General features: G+C 35.5%; 2 protein-coding genes across 4 annotated transcripts; one reads left to right on the forward strand and one right to left on the reverse strand.

Annotated features, from left to right (window-relative positions):
• Positions 1-16: 16 nt before the first annotated feature.
• LOC124300192 (WD repeat-containing and planar cell polarity effector protein fritz) lies at positions 17-8510 on the forward strand. Of its 3 annotated transcripts, none has more exons than XM_046753963.1 (16): positions 17-214; positions 389-490; positions 645-774; positions 852-1029; positions 1096-1289; positions 1384-1484; positions 3205-3319; positions 3461-3670; positions 3802-3965; positions 4421-4531; positions 4615-4823; positions 5057-5180; positions 5274-5443; positions 5626-7340; positions 7475-7610; positions 8073-8510. In XM_046753963.1, coding segments are annotated over exons 1-16 (3753 nt in total). In that variant the 5' UTR covers positions 17-212; the 3' UTR covers positions 8165-8510. The 3 variants fall into 3 exon arrangements, with proteins under 3 accessions (XP_046609919.1, XP_046609920.1, XP_046609921.1); XM_046753964.1 differs by having other exon boundaries at positions 4424-4531; XM_046753965.1 differs by lacking the exon at positions 17-214 and adding an exon at positions 232-279.
• LOC124300195 (39S ribosomal protein L48, mitochondrial) lies at positions 7153-10149 on the reverse strand. Its single transcript, XM_046753967.1, has 4 exons — positions 9995-10149; positions 9794-9874; positions 9209-9342; positions 7153-8971 (listed from the first exon to the last, which is right to left on the reverse strand). The coding sequence occupies exons 1-4, from the start codon at positions 10016-10018 to the stop codon at positions 8665-8667; spliced, it is 546 nt and encodes a 181-aa protein (XP_046609923.1). The 5' UTR covers positions 10019-10149; the 3' UTR covers positions 7153-8664.
• Between the last annotated feature and the right edge of the window lie 10050 nt (positions 10150-20199).

Consider the following 20199-nt stretch of genomic DNA (forward strand, 5'->3'; position numbering starts at 1 on the left):
CGTTGTCAATCTAGGCCGTGTTCGAAAATTGACTGACAGTACTGTCAACAATCTTTTATCTCTTTTGCGCTTCCAAGTTCATGGATAGCTCTGACTCTGTCCTAGGGAATTTTCAGTACTGTCAGTCAATTTACGAACACGGCCCTACAATCAACGAATATATATAGGAATTTTTGAAGTGCGGATTCAGATCGACAAAGGCGTAGTCTATCATGTATGAGTTAAAATTGCGTACTCTCTGACTTGAGACTTAAAGAATTCCATGCTTTAAGTATTGAGGTATGGAATTTCTGATTTTGAGAAAAGCTGATCTAGTAAAGCATAACCTCCAAAAATTGTGACAACTAATTTGTCACCATAATGTGAAAATTTTATTTTCAACTTGTAGGATCAAATTATTCTTCGTCATGACTATTTTGTTAGGTGAAACTAACTTTTGGACGTTTGAAGACGTCGTTAACATCAAGGATACTGACTTTGGTGCATTTCGGTAAGGCTTTTACGTAGCCTTTGTGATTCTGTTCTTTACCTATTTTTTTCTAATTTAATACGTTGAAATTTGTTTATAAGAATCCTTAAACGACTGGGATTCTATAAATGTTTATCGAAGATTATTCCATTTGCATCCTGTAATGTTATTATAGATATCATGATAAACGTACGGAGAATTTATATGCCGAGGGCAAAAGATCCTATGGCAAGAAACGTGGAATGGTTTGCGTTCCACAAAATAAGAAAGCGAATAAGCTGAAGGATTCGATCAAGTATCTAGAGGTTGGTAAATGATCATTCACCCTTCGAAAATTTTTCATGATTGTATCTGTACAAATATACACATTATCTTTTTGTAGGAACAATTGAAAGATCACTCTGTGGTATATTGCCAGTGGTGTGATCATTGCGTGGTACAATTACTCCTGAGCTCCGGATTACTGATTCACATACAAATCAATCTTTCCACAGGGGATATCCAAAAAATGATATTCGATAAATACCTTGTCGGAAAAGTTTTGGATCACATGTCAGATGGTGAGAATTGTAGAACTTTACGAAACTTTACGGGCTTCATGTTCTAATTAAAACTTTTATTTCTAGTGATAATTACAAAAAGTCATCTGATGTGCACGTACAATGACAATCAAGTGACTTTGGTACACTTTACAAAGCCCAAAAGGCATATGTTTGAGAAAATGAGTAGACTAGATTCTAAGTTGGTATTGTTTGATTTGTCTGGCCCAAGTGGCCGCAGATTAGATAAAAAAATTCAATTTAATAAGACTGGAGATTTGGTAAGAATAAATTTTTTTATAGTTGAGGTATTACAATTTCGTGCGAAATAAAAAAAGATATCAATTTCCCTAAATACCATTTGAACATGTACAGATTGTAGTATGGTGGAAATCGACCGTAAATGAAGTGTTTCCTTGGAGTCCTGTAGTAAAAGAACATGATCGAGCTAATGTTCACCTTTATCGTCTCATAGGGTATGTATACATTTCATTAGATTAGCAGTAATAGCAACGTTTGACACAGCCTTGCAAAAAATCGTGATAACATATAATAGTAAGAAAGTAGGAACAAAATAGAACAGAATATAATAATACTTTTTATCGTACATTACTTTGTACCTTGGAAAGTATACTGTACAAAGTATATCTTCGAAAACTTGATTGACCCAAGGCTGCATCTGGATATCAAAATGTAATTTCACTCGTCTCTCAATGTATGGAATTTCTAAAGATGCCACCAAAATGTATGAACAGTTCATAAAATATTGCTTCTTGAAATGAATTACATTCAAAATAAATCAATCGTCAAAAGTCAACTGATGATTGTTCAGAACTGATATCTTGTTTCTAATTGTTAGGAGCAAAACTTGAGTAAATATGAAATATTTTGCAGCTAAAAAATCAAGAAACCAACAGAAATAGGTATATAAGTAATAGTTTCCCTGATTTGTTATTCTTACTTTCACATGAGTAGTATTAAGATATTAAAGAGAATAATACCATTTTAATGGAACATCAAATTGAAGAGAACCCAGTTCATAAAGTATACCACTGTACAATACTGTGCATGTTGCAGGGCATCAAAATATTCCAGATGTATTGTGAAATATTAATTATAGCAAATCATGAACTTGAAAAATAATAATAATTTTGATGCAATGGAAAAAAAAATTCACTATCTAAATATACCGAATTCACATTATATACATTTATTTGCTTTGCAACTTGTAATAAAATATATAGAATACTCATGCAAAGATCACATACCATGTTGATCTTGGCCCCAATACTAAGTAATGATATCTTGCATGAATTCATTTAAATTTGACAAGTGTTGTGAATTGGGCATGGAGTTTTTGGGATTGTGTCCACAACATTAGGTTGAGGTGATTGTGGTTCAGGTTCTGCCTCTTGAGAAAATTCAGTATCACCTGTACTCATTGGTAGACTAGGTGTTGAAATGTTGATTTTTGTGCCGTTTGATGAATTTTTCATATTTCTTGCAGCACAAACTTGTTTGTTAGCTTTTTTGTGTTGTTCCCATGCATATATTTTATGCTGTGGAGGTGCTGAGAGTTCGTAGGCCTTTTGCCTGCTGAGTTTTGCTGGTAATTCCCAAGTCCCCTATGCGTACGATTATTTGTCATGTCATCATTCAGAAGCATATTGAACAATGCGTTCGTAGTTCCCACTAAAGGTTTTTAATTATTGCTAAATCTATTATGGTCAGCTACACAAAGAATACCTTGAAATTGCCCCATGGAGATTGAGTGGATTTTTTCTGGCCAACTAAAATTCGTCCTTGGTCATCAGCCATGAATTGAGTTACCTTGCAATGCTGATCAGGCCAACAGGGGTGCCAGTTTGGCACTTCCCAATTTCGCAACCTCACTGGTTTGAAAGCTTCATTTGTCCAGTGTCCGTGCCAATGCTGTGACATGGCTTTGAGTGACTTTAATTACTTGAAATTTAGAAAACCAACAGTTTTTCAGAACATTATTTTCGTATATTACCCCAAGCCGGCTACTTGATTACAAATCATATCAACCCTGTTGCTATGGCAATTACAGATGCCTAAGTTGGTTTCAAACTGCTAATAATCTGTGCACTTTATATCACAAGATATTGAAAACGAATTTTAACATGTATCACATGCCTTATATACCAAAGAAATTGATTTCAATATGTTTTTCAGAATAAAGATAGAGCTTTTGTGCTTTCTGCGAACAGAATTTGATCCGCTATGTGTAACATTTAGTACATATCATGAGAATATGATACATTCTGTAGAACAGAAGGTGTCTAGAAAGGTGAATAATTAATTCCAACTCCTAACATACGCGATTTTTTATTCTATCGTGTATGCAAAATTATTGTTATTACAAGTCACTGAAATCATGACTAGTGCTGACTCTTTAATGATAATTTTTAACACAAGGTATTATGTTTAGGGTGAAGTAACCATTGAGTGGAGAGTTTACGAAGTATCTCAACAGGGTAAATTGCAAAGAATAGCTGTAACCTCTGTTCCTTTGCCAACGCATACCAGTTGTATCAAATTTTCACCTAATCATGACATGTTGTTGTTGTGTTGTATCGATGGCTCTGTGACATTACATGATCAAGCTCGAGGAACGAATAATACTGTGAAAGCTGCTTTTGTGAGTTGCCACATCTGTAGTTCACTTTATTCAAATTATCTATGTTCTAAATCTTTTTATTTTCATCATCAGAATAGCTTAATAAATGGTATGTATTAAACTTCACTGTGGCATACATTTTCTTGTGACAGATACCGACTTTGGCGTCGTGGCATAGCGACGGAATGGCATTTACCATTAGCAATGAACGGGGTCAATTTCAACATTATGATATATCGTTAACATGTTTACGGAGCCAAATACTCAATGAAGATACAACACCTGCTAATATTTTGGATCTTTCGTCGTATTTTAGGTATTTCTGCAATACATGTATACATATATATATATATATATATATATACCTATATGACCTACTAATTGATAAAAGTGTTCATTTATGAATACATTATTTTACTATTTGTAAACATTGGAGGATATTTTTAATTACTCTCATTTTGAGACAATAACGCAAGCACCTTCATTAACTGAAATCAAAAGCACTAAAATTTCTAATGTAAAATTGCAAACAACCACATGCATTTTATTTAAATGCGAAGATTTTCTGTTCACATCACTATAAAATGCATTTTATTTGCTGCATCCAAAGGCATGGTCAAGGTATTATTATGATACGTTTAATTATATACTGCACTAAGCAATCAACCAACGAACACATCTTACTTGTTTAATTATAAAATTGCCAAGGGCATATGTTAGGATTATAATGCGTTTTACTATAAGCTGCAAAGAGTTACCTTTCAATTGAAGTAGAAATCAACCAGCCTTATTGCGAATGGAATGGAGCAAAGGAATAACTTCTCACGACTGTCCAGAATCGTACGGTAATGGGGATTCCCTGTTTTTACTACTATTTGAAAGGTTTGTCGTTAAAATCAAAGTAGCTGCATTTAACTATTACAATTCTCAAGTAATATGTAGCTGTACTTTTTGCTTTTCCTCAGAGGGCCATTGGGAATAATTAAATTCATAGAAGGAAGTAATTTGTCTGGCGACATACTAGTTCGAAGGCACTTGAATCTCTCGCAGGTCGAACGTGCAATATCACTGCTTTTGGCTATGAATTGGGACACTTATCCTGAAGTGTGTATGCATTCCCTGAATCAAATATTGAATTACCTCTTCAAGTCAACACTCACGCCAGAAAGAGAAGGTAAACCTCGTTACAAATTTTTTTTAAATTATAAAATACTTCACATTTCATATGAACTAATGTATGGACTTCTAAGATTGAGATGTATAGTATTGATAAAACGATAGATTTAGTACAGTTGAAGCAGAGTATCATAAGGAAATAAACTCTCCAATTTTTGTCTTTGCATCAAACTTGCAGACATGAGAAAATATTGCATCAAAATATATGTTTATGCTTCGATAATTTTCAAGGGCTCATACAAACTGCTCTGGGCAGTTTTCATGTACCAATTACACCGATAAGCCAGACAGTTCAAGAAGAATATGGAGAAGAAGTAAGAGATTTGACAAGGAGATTTTTTCATCATTTGTTGAGGTAGATATAAATTTGCACCCGGGGCAACAAAATAATTTGCTAAGTTACATAATTCAAAAGCTTAGAATTAACAAAATCTATATGTCGTAACAGGCATCGTCTGTTCGAGAAAGCTTTCAGACTTGCCATAGATTTGAATGATCATGATCTCTTTATGGATATACATTTTTATGCCTTGATAACAAACGATACAGAGATGGCAACTGCAGCGAAAGGAAAAGCTGAAACTATCCTTGTTCGATCGAATAGTTGTAGTAGCACACGTAAGTACTTGCATGAATTCATTCAAGTTGCTTGTTGATTTCGTTCTATCACAAATGCAGACAAGAGTTTTTTGGCATGAAAAGTGAAGATACGTAGAGCATAGTACAAGCTTCATAAGTAATGACAAAAAAATTGCATACAACCTAATCGCTGAAAATATGAAACTTTTGATTATCTATAGATTCAACATGCTCTCGGCGATCCTGTTCGCTTTGTTCAAGTTCGGAGAGTCAAGCAGAAAGCGAATCTTACAGTGAAGAAAGTGAAACTGAAGATTCACCAAGGAGAGAAAAACTCAGTTCAACTGTGCCCCTGAAACGGAATAATGTCAAAAGTGTTGACAGTAATATCCCACCTTTACCTGTCTTACATCCCCATCACTATAATAGAAAGAGCCTAATATCAACTTCATTCAACGCGGTTGAAAGTCCTACCATAAACTCTTTGAATAGTGACAAAAATTTAATGTCAACTGCATTCAATGTTCCCAGTGTCAATCATCTCACTTCAGAGCCTTGCGATAATTCCCCAACTAATGTCAGTCGAAACAATGATCCACTAACTTCTCCTTATAGCAATCCCAATTTGTGCGCAACGTCTACTAACAATTCTGCCAGAAATTTGCCGTTATTTAATGATGTAATAGGTGACTTAATGTCAACGTCTTTCAGTAACAATTCTATATCACCAATTTTCAATCACTCCAGCAATACCATAAACGATAAATCATTTGATAACAAGTCAAATACCATATCTTCACCAACGTTTAATAATGTTTCAAGCAATGCGAAAATTTCAACAATATTGCAAGATACGAAAAACTTGACGACAACTTTATTCAATAATCCTACCTACGACACAGAATTATTTGATAATACTTCCAATAAATCATCTTCATTTAGTAATATAGAATCCCCTCATATCTCAACACCATTTAGCAATCTGACTAGTAATTCAATGAACAAATCATATGGTGATCTGTATAATGGATTCAATTCAACAAGTAAATATAGTATGAATATACCACCAATATTATATGGTATGAAACCACCGGGAGTCAACGCTTCTCCGTCAAATACATTGGTATCAATGCTATTCAATGATTCAATTAGTACTGATAAATTGTCAACTACACCATTTTTTGATCCAAACGGTAGCCTTATGTCAACATCATTTAGTAACTTTGATAAAGAACTGACATCAGATTTTGGTAACACTGGTAAAGACACTTTTACACCAACTTCAATTAACCCTGTGGATAATCCGATTCACAATCATTCACCAATCAAGTCAATCAAAAAACATTGTCCAATGCCAGTACCACCTCCGCCTTCAATAAAAAATTCCTACAATTATGTACACAGCTTGCCAAACAAAAGTTACCAATTGTCGCATAGTACGTTGGGATTAGCTAATATAGACGAACCTGTTCAACGATTTCAATCCAGGTTACTTAACTCAACTGCAAAAGTTTTACACAGGCAAAATTCTGTATCTACAATTCTACAAAATCATCATAAAAGAAATAACAAGTTTCAATCAACCAAAACTTACAGAGTTAATTATGACCTTGATTTCGTTCCGTTCTATGGTAGCTGTGACAATTTAGATTCTCATGCTCCGATAAATCATTTAAGATCGAATTCACAACTGCAAACGAAGTTAAGAGAAAGTAGGCATTTGAAACACAGTTTTTTGCAAAATTGTGCCAACTTGAACATAAGCAAAGAGCAGAAATTTTCTTCCAATATATCACCACAACCTATTATCAATTCTTCATTCTCTAAACCCAAGTCCAACACCCAAATCCCTCCTGCTGTTGAAACTTTAACGTCAAGTGAAAAGCCAAAAGTTAAATTTTCTGACACTGTGACACACATTTTGGTGCCTGGATCGGTGAGATAATTCATTTAAACATTTTATAGTCTGAATTTAAAAAATAATACTGAATTATCTATAATACTTGTATAAAAGATGTGCAAAATTTGAGCCATCACTAAAATGTTTCATTGATGAATATTGAATTTCAGGGGCAACCATATAGACCTGTACAAAAGCGGTCGGTAACTCAGTTGCATCCTATGGATCCTAAGCGAGAGTTAGCCGAAAGCCTTCCACTGTGTCTTGGAAATGAAGACTATCTCAAAGATTTTCAACCATTGTCAAGTGAGTTAAAAGAGAACAAAGTCGTCATGATTTGTGTACTTGGCCTCGTTATAAGTTTGTGATTTTGAAAACTGAATAACAGGAGAAAAATTACTTGTTATTTCATAATTTCTATCCTTCATTTGCACGTTTTCAAGAACATTGCACAAAATTGACTAAGTGATATTTTGAGTAAAATTTTCAAGGAATTGTATGGAGGATAAATATTGCAGAAAAAAATTAACCACGTAATTACATGCAACAAAGTGTAGGCAATTTCTAAAAATGTTGGGGGTAAATTTTGTTTTGGATCATTTTGTACTCTCCAGTTTGTTTCAATCTCCATTGATGGAAGGATAGGCTGTCATTTTTTCGGCAATATCAAATTAGAATTGATCATAAACATGGGATGAAATTTTCACATTAAAGTCTACTTTGTTAAAACGATTTTTAAAAGTGTATCTCTATTTTGTAATATTACAGAAGACTGTGAAACTGACAGTACGAAGGAACCACATAGTAAACAACCAGACGAATCAGCAAAGATCAAGATTGTTCATTTTGGACTTTTGTAAAATTTGATGCGATAAACACTTACACATATTCAATTTTAATATTGTAATAAAGAACTGTTTAAATTTAATACAAAAACGTTGAGGCTTGATGATCATTAAAATAGCGCATTAGGTTGTTTCATTGTCACGTACTAGTATAAATATAACGTGGTTTCATTTCACGTTTTAATACACATATCATGAATTCATATTTTTAAATAGTATTACCAATACAGATTAGGAATTAAATGTAATTATATGACTGTAATGACCGCTAACTGCCAGTGAAGCTGTATTATTATGTTATTGGTATGTGCCCGTATATTTTGTATTTTTATTGATCGCAAATAAACATATTTTTAATAGATCTATTCAGTTCGAGATATTTCGTACAAAAAGTGCCCGAAAAGGGCTGTGAGAAAAGTAATTCCGTATAACGTAAATTATTTCTCTAGCTTTTATTTAACGATGAGTATAATATAATACTAATATTTTGTACACAATAAGCTTTTAGATATATTTTAAAAACCTTTTTTCTTTTTTCCTGTGGTTTTGCCAACCATATCTAGCTGTTCCTTGAGTTCCATAAGGTCTTTATTCGGAACATGTCTAATTTCTTCGTGCTCTGGTTCATGTTTTACTACATTAACTGTTACCCCTTCTGGAAGGCTTGCGTCTATCATTCGAAGAAGAATAGGGTACAGAGTCGAAGGTGGTTGAACCACTTGTATACTTCTGAAATATGTCTTCAATTTATATTCAGAATCAATCACAGTACTCCTCGGCTTGAACTTTTGTATAATCTCATGTTTTGGTGGTAGGGCCCAGCTGAAATTTTTTTTACACCCATTAACAATCTTCAATCAAGTATTATACAATTATACGTATTGCTAATTTATCCACGTCGCAAGTATGAAAATTATGCTCTTTTCAATTTTTTATCTGTTTGGGTAAATTATAAATCAATCATCAGCTGCAAGATTATTTCAAATTCATCGCAATAGGCTTCCTTCTTGCAGTAAATTATGATAATAATAAGGAATGTTCAATAAAGATAATACTAACCTAGTCTCAACTTCTATACCCATATCTTGAATTAAATTATCAAGAAAGTGATGATAGCTTTCCAGAGTACAAAAGTTGTATGCTGTAAGTTGAATATTCAAGACATCATGCATGGGTATCTTGGATTTTCCTATCTGAAATAAATTTCCTACTGAAAATCACAATATCACTGATTCAGTATTCTCATTGATGTCACTACCGACAATGACGAGCTAAGAGACATGTTTATGACGTACAGGACAAGATTATCCCATTATGTTTCAAGGCACTGCCGATGAAGTTACAATCTGGTCAAATAAACATGATTCAAAATAGCTCAGCCTAAGATAGGTTAAAGAAATAGTACTATTAGCAGATACGATTTGCTGCATTACAAATCAGTTTAATGAAGTCCTGTATAGCTAATGTGTCATAATTCTAAAAGCTGTTCAAGGGAACTGAATATAGCTTTTCGAGAGGTAAAACTCAGATAACTCTACATATTCATGGAAAAAGTCACAATAAGTTTTCTGCAAGCCATCTCGCAGGAAACATTGTCTATTTCGATCGACTAAACATCGTGTTAATGTGAAAATAGAAACTGACCTCCAAATAGTCTGGTTCATACAAGGAATAAGAACGGCAAAACGAGGACCCGACCTGCGGTCGTAGAGTGGATTTCACTACCTTAAAATAGAATTAAAAATGAATGGGGTAAATTTGACAACAGAATTTGGTGTTAGGTTATATTTTACCTCCTGGTTACGGAGGTTCATATGAAGTGTTGGCTGGGTTTCAAAATCATACCTTTCTCAATATTCTGAGTGCCATTATACTTAATATGAACTAGGATAATTCCGATATTTTATTCACGAACTAGATATTCAACATATTCGCTTCGAAACACACTTGTGTTCAATGAATATGAAGGGCCGGCTGCGCTACCGCTAAGATACTAAATTATTAGATACTAAACTCTTCATATCCTTGGTACTACAGAACGCCGCGTAACCGTTTTGAAGCCTGTTTCTTAGTTTGTGCACCAAAGACCAAAGCGCTGCAATCTCGGAGGCCAATAAGCAACAATGTGCAACAAAGAGAAATAATAGGGCAGTAAGCCTCCCCCTCACTAGTTCAGAGACGGAATACCCAGATCTGTGTAAAAAACCGTGCGTAACTGAAGATATGTAAAGACCACGGAGGTAAAGACTAATAGCCTTACAGGACTTTTCGTAGTCGAAAATGGACAAGACAAAGTGTATCGGCAACCGGCGCCGTCTGCGTCCTACAACTGCACGCGCAACTCAATCCGGCAAGCGGTCGGTATGTAAAAACGACAAGAACTGATGTCGCCATCGCACGCCGCGTGTGCCCAGAACAAATTTTCCCCACTCACATAGTCAAATTTTTTATTCCATCTGATTTGTGATTAGCGATTTTGACGGATATCACTTCCTTTCCGTCGAAAGTGATAAATTTGTGTGTATAGTGTGACAAAACATTTCTTTTGTGAGTCTAAAATCAATTAATAATATTATAAAATGCAAGTTATCATATGAGTTGCCTCTCTTTTTATGTATGTGAATGTAATTATTTTTTGGAAAAAGTATTTGACAGTAGATTCAGTCAAGTAATCTAGAAAACAAGTAGGTATACAGATTTGTCACACAAAATTTTAAATAATTTTCTACAATACAGATGCAAAAGCGAAGATGGGAGTTGATTTCTTACTGTGCTCGTTTCCACACCACCGCAAGCGGTAAAGCATCCGGCGCGTTTTTTTTTTACGTGGTATCCCCAGTAGGCCTAATCCACGGAGAATACTTGCAAGATCGATCTTACGTTCTTCGAAAAATTGCGAATGACTTTTTTTCACATATTAATTATGGTAAATTATTTTTCCCAATCAATTTGGACTCGCGTATGTTCGCAGTTTGTTCGAAACTTTTCAGTTCATATAACTCACTGACTATTTATTACTGATGAAAGATGACTGTTTTAACTATGGATGAAAGATGGTTGTTTTAATTATGGATGAAGGATGATTGTTTTTATCTTATATGCTAACGGCGGTTGACATTCGATGTTCGCGCACGGGTTTTTTTTTTTTATGGGTATGAGATAATTACTAAAATGAAAAACCTGGTCAATAAGCAAAACAATCAACACCGGAACCAAGATCTAAAACTCGAATCGCTGTAAGACATTGTCATGTACCTATCGGAAAACGATGCCGAAATCTTGGAAGAAATTGAAACAAATCGAAGTAAAATAAGCACAACCACCAAAAGACGACAGAGGTGAATAATTCTACAGTGAAATACAAATCGAACATAACGTATGAGCGACTCGAGAAAAAAACTCACCTTACAACGATCGCAATAAAAGATTGTAGAATTATTTTGAACAAACCTACAGCTGAATAAATTTCAATACATTTTGCGATCATGATGATTCTAAACTACATCGCTGAATCTGCGTATCGGTCAAAACAAGATGAATGATCCTGGATCAGACCTAAACCATACCTAAGCCTAAAAAATAAGACGTTAATTTTTCAGTATAGACAATAAAACTCAGTTACCTGGAACAGATAAGAATATAATTAGTGCCATATGTCGGTACAGACAAAAATATAGTTAGCTTGGATAAGTAGAAAATAAAATTAACGAAAAAAGAGACAGATTAATTAGCTGAAACAGACAAAAGGGTTTGATTAGCTGAAACAGACAAAAAATTTGATAAGCTGAAAGAGACAGAAAGTCTGATTACCTGAAACAGACAAAACATTTGATTAGCTGAAAGAGATAGAAAGTGTGATTAGCTGAAACAGAAAAAAGGTTTGATTAGCTGAAACAGATAAAAGGTTTGATTAGCTGAAACAGATAAAGGAGTGATTATCTGAAACATCTAAAAGTTTTATGAGCTGAAACAAACGAAGGTATGGTTAGCATAATCACATAAGTCCATAAACTTACAAAAAATGGGTCGAGTCCAACATGATATTCGTTTGAATATTTGTAGCTTCAATTATTAATTGTATTGATGATTAAAAAACATTCTAAATTTTTTGAATCGATGTCCCTTTCTACTTTCAGTTATAAAGTTAAAATTTTTGTGACTGAACATTCTAGAATTCTCAGTGCATTTTTTTAAAAATTGGTTTTGTTGCCCTGAAATAGAAAACAATACGATCAGTTAAACGAGTATTTCTGTATAATTCAGATATATTTCATAAATATTATACCTACGCCAAGATTTTCCACTACCAGTATACACTACCGAGATTTTTGTTCCTGCGCGTCGAGCGCCGGTTTTCAAATGCCGCGCTCTCTCTCATAACTGAAGGGTATCAAGTCCACGCGCAAAAGGCACATTGAAACTTGAAAACTTTATTATCCGTCAAAAAATTTACCGAAGAGCTGAAATATCAGCACATCGAGAGTACGTAACTCTTATATACCGTTTGCAAAACCGATGGGCAAAAAACCGTGTACAACTCCCGTTAATAATAGGAGCGCAAAAAGCTGCGTCCAATTCTCGTGATTAATCTACGCGCGATAAGGCGCGACAGAATAAACTGTTAAATAATTTGTAAATTCTGGTACTTGTCCCACAAATTCTGAAGAAACCCAATCCGCATCTGCATCTTTCTGAATTAGATACATTGCTATGCGGATTGTTGTTCTCAGATTACATATTGAATTGAAATGAGGAGGGAGGTTGGAGGGCATGCATTATTGTGTGGCGTGACGGTCGGCGGTCCTCTTCGACGCGAAGTCTTCGAGCTCAGCATCTCTCCCCATCTAGCGTACCACGGAACGCGATAGATGGTCCAGAAATGCGTTTTGCCCATTCAGACAATCACAAAGATCAATTGAATGGAATAACGATCGGTAATGACTAAATAATGAATTGCATAACGACCGAAAAATGGTTGCAGAGTCACAAGAAATGAATGAAAAGAATTCAATCTTGTTAATATTAAAATGCTTACAATTGGTCGCGAGACTCGAATACGGAGTCTTTTGGGAGAAAAAAGGTCTGTGATCGTTTGACGCTGTGGATTACAAAGGTTAGTAACATCACGGTACATCGCGACCTTCCTACCCTCGCCTGTTTCCCAACGAAGCCACCCAACGGAAAAGAGAGATTCACACATTCATGCATAAACCCCGCGACGGATCCCAAAACGTCCATCTACCTACCCGGTTACCTATATTCGACCTAAATGATTCTCCATTTTTTCCAACACACATCATTCTTCATCATTTGCGCCGTGGTCACTGACCTACATTTTCGTTGGTTACCTGTTGGGAGCAAAATGTTTTTGTATCGTAGTCTGCCTACTCGGAATACAGTATCGCAGTTGTATCCCGCCAACTTTAATATTGCATTTATTATTTTAGTAAATGTTGGCAGACTATCGGTACATTAACCTTTTGTAAAAGTGATTAAAAACATCCTATATGCCAATTAGCATTTTTTAAGCGATCTAAGCCTGCAGTTGATCAATACTTGTTGGATGTTAGAAGATTGAAAATGATATATAATATAAGATGCAAGTTGATTACGTTACGTTATGCTAGACTTTGGAATTTCATCAATTTAACAATATCGTTCATAATTAAATATTTTCAAACCTCAGGTGAACCCACCACTTAATCGGCATCATCGGTAAATTCAAACGTAGATTATTACATCAGTTGCAAAACACAATTCGATCTCGCGAGTGCCGAGGAAGCGATGGTTACCTGTCGCGATGCTCATTCCACTTTTAGCAAGGTGTAAAACGTCTGACTTTGAGTAAGGTATGGTAAATTGCATTACGAAAAAAAAATGGTTCGACTGAAAGTCAAGCACGTTGCGATCGTGAATGAGCCTATTCATGCAGCTAAAAAATCGAAGATTTATGTAACAATTGTTACCGCCACGCCACGTGACAGAGGAATCCCACGGAAATACCCATAACCTAACACATGCAAACTCACCAACGTTGCCGAGAAATGGAGAAGTCACTCGGAAGTCTCTGCTTAAGTCTGTGAAAAACGAAACAAAACACTTGAATTAATTTAGCAATTTGGTGTTTCAGTTTTCAAATGAATTATTACTGATGTCTTGTTTCATATTTATGCATTCGATATTATGCAAGAACAAGAGTTCAGCTTTAAATGACCACCGTGAATTATCAATCAATAATTAAAATAAGTATTGCTACCTGGAATATGGGCTGCTCCACACTTTTACACGTAGTAGTTCTTGTATCATCTCAGGTGCAGTGATGAAGCGACGCACTTTTCACATAATTCAGATCTTCACTAACCTCTTATCCACAAATCCACACCGCAATAACACTCGATTCTACACTCACTTTTTGTGCTGTAGCTGTTTGTTTGATTCGACTGAATAATCTTGCTAACAATGCATCTGCGAATTCGCAGAAAGTGAGCCAAAAAAATAATTATATTGACACTCGACGCACAGAGACAAAAATACACATCACTGAAGTCTGAAGTTACACAAAGCAATGAAAACTCGGGACACGAAATTCACCTTCACGGTCGCAGGATGTTTTTGTATCAGTGACTCGGTTTTTCTTCAGGCTACACGCGGCTCCTCGTGTATTTTTTTGCAGATGAGTACGGTGGAAATGCACTGATCGAACGTAGTGACGCAACCTGAAGAACGCAGTCTGAACGGTGAACCGGTAATGAGAACACACGCACATGTCGTCTCGCTCCAATTGCTCGGAAACGACTGACGCCGCCCGGCGCCCAGAAGAGAGTAAAATCAGTTCTCTGAAGAACGAAAGATAATATCCCCCCCTCCCGCGATCTCTGTAGCTCTTCCCATGGAGTAGCTGCACGCGCCTGCTTGGCTGTTTCCCCCCCTCCCTCCTTGGGTAGAGCGACAGAGAGGGCAGAAGAATAATTATCTGCTGTCCTTTAGAGAACCGATTCAAATCCCTTCACGGGACGCTTACGCCCTTGCTTACGCTCTGTTTATATATCTCTATGGTCGCAACGGACGGGTGAAAATACAGCGTAAGCCACGCGCAAGGCGATGCAATTTTTAGAGGATTGCCGTAACATGCGACGTCAGGCGAAGCTGAATATTCATAAGAATGAAATAAAAATTACCACTATTCGGTTCATCGGGATTTTAGTAAAAAGCACCGCACATGCAAAATACTTGTTTCTTTCGAAAGATATGTTCATATTGAATAAAGAAAGAGCGTCGAGTGCAAGAATGGCGAAAATCGATCCAGAAATAAGGTATTTGGCCCCCGTACAAAAGCAATCGAATAAGATTGGTAGTATACCGCAAATCTGTTTCCTTGCAAATATTCGGCCGCCCTTCCCGATCCGATTCACGCGACCGTCGCTCGAGATGCGCCTCACAGAGAAGGCAAAGAGACGCATAATTCTCATCGCTGTGCCGCTCAGCCCGGAACGCGCAATCAGTTTCGCAGCTTTCGCGAGTTCTTTGCTTTGTTAGGATGCCCAGCAGAGGCCCAGCCGCAGCCTCACCCCACTCACGTGGACCGGCAAACGCACCAATGTCGGCCTATTCTTTAGTTTCAAAGTAAGAATAACGATTGACAGCGGTAATTTTTAGCTACGCTCCTAAAATTGAAATCTTCACAAAAATTCTTAATTCGAGTTTTTGAATTAAAAAATTTCAAGTAATTTTAATAATACGAATTTGCTGGTTGAAGAAGAAGAATTAATTCTGAATTAAATTTTTCTAATTATCGAAATAAAGAACCGATTCTTTATTCAATGTTTCGAATCAAGAGAATGAAAACAAATACCCAATAAAAATTTTCGAATTAAGAAATAAAAAATAATCTAAACATCGAAAATAATCCTTACTTCGATATATTGGAGTACAAACAAATAATCACACATCTAATTTCATCAATCAAGATATAAAAAACAATTGGAAATTGATACTTTACTTCTACATTCAAGTAAGTACTGGCTTGCTTATCAACGTAAAATATACAAATTTATAAATAAATAAGTAAAGAAATAAATTCATAATTCAATTTGTGTTTTAGGGGTAGTGAACTAGTACCGACGAGCGGTTGTCGAACTCCGGGGATGAACTGAACCTTGAACTGGACAGATTCGCAGTCTACGTGTAATTACACATCATTGCCTACTCTCCAATTCTCTACGCAGGGAATGAACGGTCGAAAAAGAATTAGTATCAAATGCCAAAACTAGTTTAAATTAATATTAATCACTGTTGAGTGTGAAATTGTTATCTAGAAAGTTGATTCTGAGACTTGATGAATGTTGGAATCGCTACTTCCAGAGTCACTAGAGCTTTTTGCTTTATTTCATCCGTTTCCGAAGTCACATATTTGCACATCTAAGCTCCTGGAAGTCAAGTCTTTCGAGATTTTGCAAAGTTTTAAATTGCATCAATTCGAGTCGAGATCTGAGTAATATTTAGATTGCAGGTTTCTGATGTTTCTCAGATTTTTTGCATAGTTCTGCAAACATATTGGTGGTTATAGCTATCGTTGATAATTTTTCTCAAAGATAAACAATGGATCATTGGGCATAGAAGATTCCATGCTTTCGGAAGATTTTGCAACTAATCAGCTACTTTTTTGACACTTATATCAAATTCTAAAGCCGCGTGGCTGTACTTTGTGGGCTGATACGCCTATATAATAATAAAAATCTATCACGCGTACTTGTAATTCTAAATATTCAAAAAATAATACTTTTATATAATGAGGATGATTATGGTTTGTGTCAAAGTGATCTGCATGTTCAATTGTAAATCCGCGCGTGGAAATTCTCGAATTATCTTATTGCTATACTACCTTCCATTACCGTTTTCGGTACTTTTTTCATCGTAGATGGCTACAAATCACTTATCTCTTTTTGAACAAACTCTTTAACATTTTCAACTTCACCTTTCGGAAACGTAGCGATATAGTCAATTCTCACTTCTCAAAATGAAATGAATGTGCAACAGCGCAAGGTCTAACTATACGTGCTTCAACTTCCTTTGATGTGGAATAGCAGTGGATGAAAACTATGAGTATCCTTTGATAATGGTAGTATTATACGTACAACCGACAGGATTCAAATTGACTCTACGGATAAAGCTATCGGATTATTCCCCTTGAAAACCAGTTATTGAAAAACATTCGTTGATTTTCTTCACAATGTTATTTATGTAATTTGTAGTTTAAAGTTGACCATGTAAAAAGCTTTGAAAAAATCAATTAAGCGTCTTAAGAAGGCTACTGTCGCCTGTAAAACATTTGATGTAGGTATTCATGTGAATATAAACAATACACGTTCATGTACTCGATTGACTATAATTTTTCCGTTGCAATAATTTCGGCGTACATATTTCTTGAACGGGATTTTCTCAACTTTTCAATGTAACTATAACGACGGTATGTTACCAACGTTTTGCATGCGATAGTTGTTGGTTACGAAAAGCTTCTTTTGCTGGCGTGGTCAGTTGCTTGGTTGATAATACGTCAAACTGGTAATACCCCCAAGCCCGTCCAGACATGCGCCTACCGACCATCGACCTCGAAAATTAGTTCCGCAATACTATTTCGTGTCAGAGGGCGCTACGTTCTGTCGAGCTTTTCTCTGGATCGCGAGCTTTGTGGTACCAGCCAAAACTACGGGTGTCGCTACTCTGTCGATTAGCTTTAAAATGTTCAAATAATTGTAATTTAATCATAACATGAAATAATAGAAAACTGTAATATCAAGTGTAGAAATGGTTGTATGGGCTAGTACCTAAACCTTATGTATTCCTTTTTTTATCTCTCAGTTGAGAGAACTTAATGAAAAAAAAATAAAAATAATGAAATTCAAAATAACGCTCTGCAAAATGTACGGACCTTTGATTCATTAGCTTATTTAATTTTTTCGATCTGGATAGAACCATCGACACTTCATTGACTAGAGGAGAAAAGAAAAACTTAACTAAAATAAAAGGAAAGTAATCTAGCTTATTATTCAAGGGAACCAATATTGATCAACCTTGACAAATGCCGAAATTAATTTGTATATTTTGTGTTAATTGCGTTATGATGAAATTAAAGTATCGAAAAAATCAATGGTATTCCTGTTGCAGTATGAAAATACCAAAATACATCGCAGGAAAGAATTGCAAAGGATCAGGCTCCGTGTATAGATCACTCAAAATAAGTTTATCGTTTCCGATAGTTGTATATAAGAATGAAGAAGAGATTCAAACAAATTTTCATCCGATGTAACACAGTTGTTCTATGTTTTGAAAGCGAACGATTGTAGAGTTCGATGCTATACACGACTAATTTTCCATTCTACTGTGAAAATAACGTTACACCATGTTAGGACCGTATATCTATGATTTGAAGTAAATTCGACTCAACGGGTGCGTAACGAAATGTGATAAAATTATTTTAACGAACGATTGTTAACTGAACCGTGTGTAACTTGTATGTCATGTTCTATCGTCAAATAATAAGTATACTCACAGCTTGTCTACTTGGATTAGTCGTAGTCTACGTCACAGACTGTGGTGACATGTCAAAAATGAGTCTCTATCTACAAACAACGATCATTGCTGTTTATTTAAATATGTATCGGTTGAGTTGACAGATTAAATTTCAATATTCTACGGATATTGAAAAATACATCAACGAATGTATTTTTAACGGATGTTTCAAATAAAATTAATGCGGTACTTCCCTGTCATTTCTATGAGTCTGCTATTTTTCTGTTCAGACTTGATTGGCTCATAAGTTTAATTTTTTAAAAAGGTTTCGAAACCTCGGGAACAAATAATCAGCGTTCAAAATGGCGGCGTAATAACAAAAGAATCAAGACTAATGTTTTCAGTATGACATTGATAATTTGATGTTATCCGTAATGCTTCATTTCACTTTCGACTAAACCGAATAGACAAGCAGTCTCCCTAATTAGTTCACGTTTAATTCCAAACGGATTGAAACGCTTGCACCCACTTAATTTTATCGAATAAGATCGATGTCGCACAAGTCGACACTACACAAATGATTGAGAATCTCTAACATAGTTATAATGTGGTTGGCTAATCCTTCACTGGAATGAGCACATCGTTTTCAATTTCAATGATTAGCTCAAATAAACAGATTAGAGTAGTCTAGCCGAAAAAAGCAGCTACGTTTGCACAGAGATTCCGAGGTAAGATTGCATTTTTGTCAAGTTCACTTTGGATTTGTGCGAAAGAATGACAAAAAATAGAAGCAAGGAAAACAGTGATTAGAAGTTTGTACTTTACTGGATTTTTTTTAACCTAACAAGACGTGTGCATATATATTTAAGTGCGTGGGTAGATAATTGAGGATGTTGGTGAGTCGATAACCATCCAGACACAACCCGTGGATGGGCTCTGGCTGATTCCCAACTTTCGAAGATCACTGCGTTTCTCCTTCCACGATATTATTACGCTTGTTCTTAGCAGAAAATCTCATAGTAAAGTATCAAGCCACGAGCACTATGAACGGAGTATAATAGTCCAAGCCCGTTACTCGTACATCGTAAAAATGTTGCGAATATCGTGACCAACGGATGCCCTGATGCATTCTAGGCCGAAGGAACCTCACATGCACATTACATGTCTACATCGCGCGTCCTTTATCGAGAAATTAAATATCAACGGGATTTCAACTACTCTTGCTAACTAGTCGCGTTTTGTAACAATTATTTAATATAAGGTCGTAACTTGGGTTACATTTGTGTGATTTTTACACTTCAAAGATCACGTATTCTAGACAGCGGCCAAACTATAATAAGCAATCGTGGAATTGGGTATGGTATTTTTTCAAAATGTCTAGTCCAAAACCTGACCTTATTCCATAATAGAAAAGTATATTTCGGATGAAGTGTCGGTATACTGAAATTTGACTCTACTTGTACACAGGTACGCGGTACGCCTCGAGGCTGGACTTGAATCTAATTCACCGCATTTGCTGTGAAAAATATGTAGTTCACGTT

Source organism: Neodiprion virginianus, chromosome 3 (genome assembly GCF_021901495.1).
Source record: "Neodiprion virginianus isolate iyNeoVirg1 chromosome 3, iyNeoVirg1.1, whole genome shotgun sequence".
NCBI lineage: Eukaryota > Metazoa > Arthropoda > Insecta > Hymenoptera > Diprionidae > Neodiprion > Neodiprion virginianus.

Excerpts from the sequence above, each read along its gene's own strand:
- LOC124300192 (XM_046753963.1), top strand. Across the intron at positions 491-644 it reads ACTGACTTTGGTGCATTTCG|ATATCATGATAAACGTACGG; the intron begins GTAAGGCTTTTA and ends ATGTTATTATAG. Across the intron at positions 7,341-7,474 it reads ACATTTTGGTGCCTGGATCG|GGGCAACCATATAGACCTGT; the intron begins GTGAGATAATTC and ends ATTGAATTTCAG.
- LOC124300195 (XM_046753967.1), bottom strand. The coding sequence starts at position 10,018 with ATGGCACTCAGAATATTGAGAAAG. Across the intron at positions 9,343-9,793 it reads ATGAACCAGACTATTTGGAG|ATAGGAAAATCCAAGATACC; the intron begins GTCAGTTTCTAT and ends AATTTATTTCAG. Across the intron at positions 8,972-9,208 it reads GGTATAGAAGTTGAGACTAG|CTGGGCCCTACCACCAAAAC; the intron begins GTTAGTATTATC and ends AAAAAATTTCAG.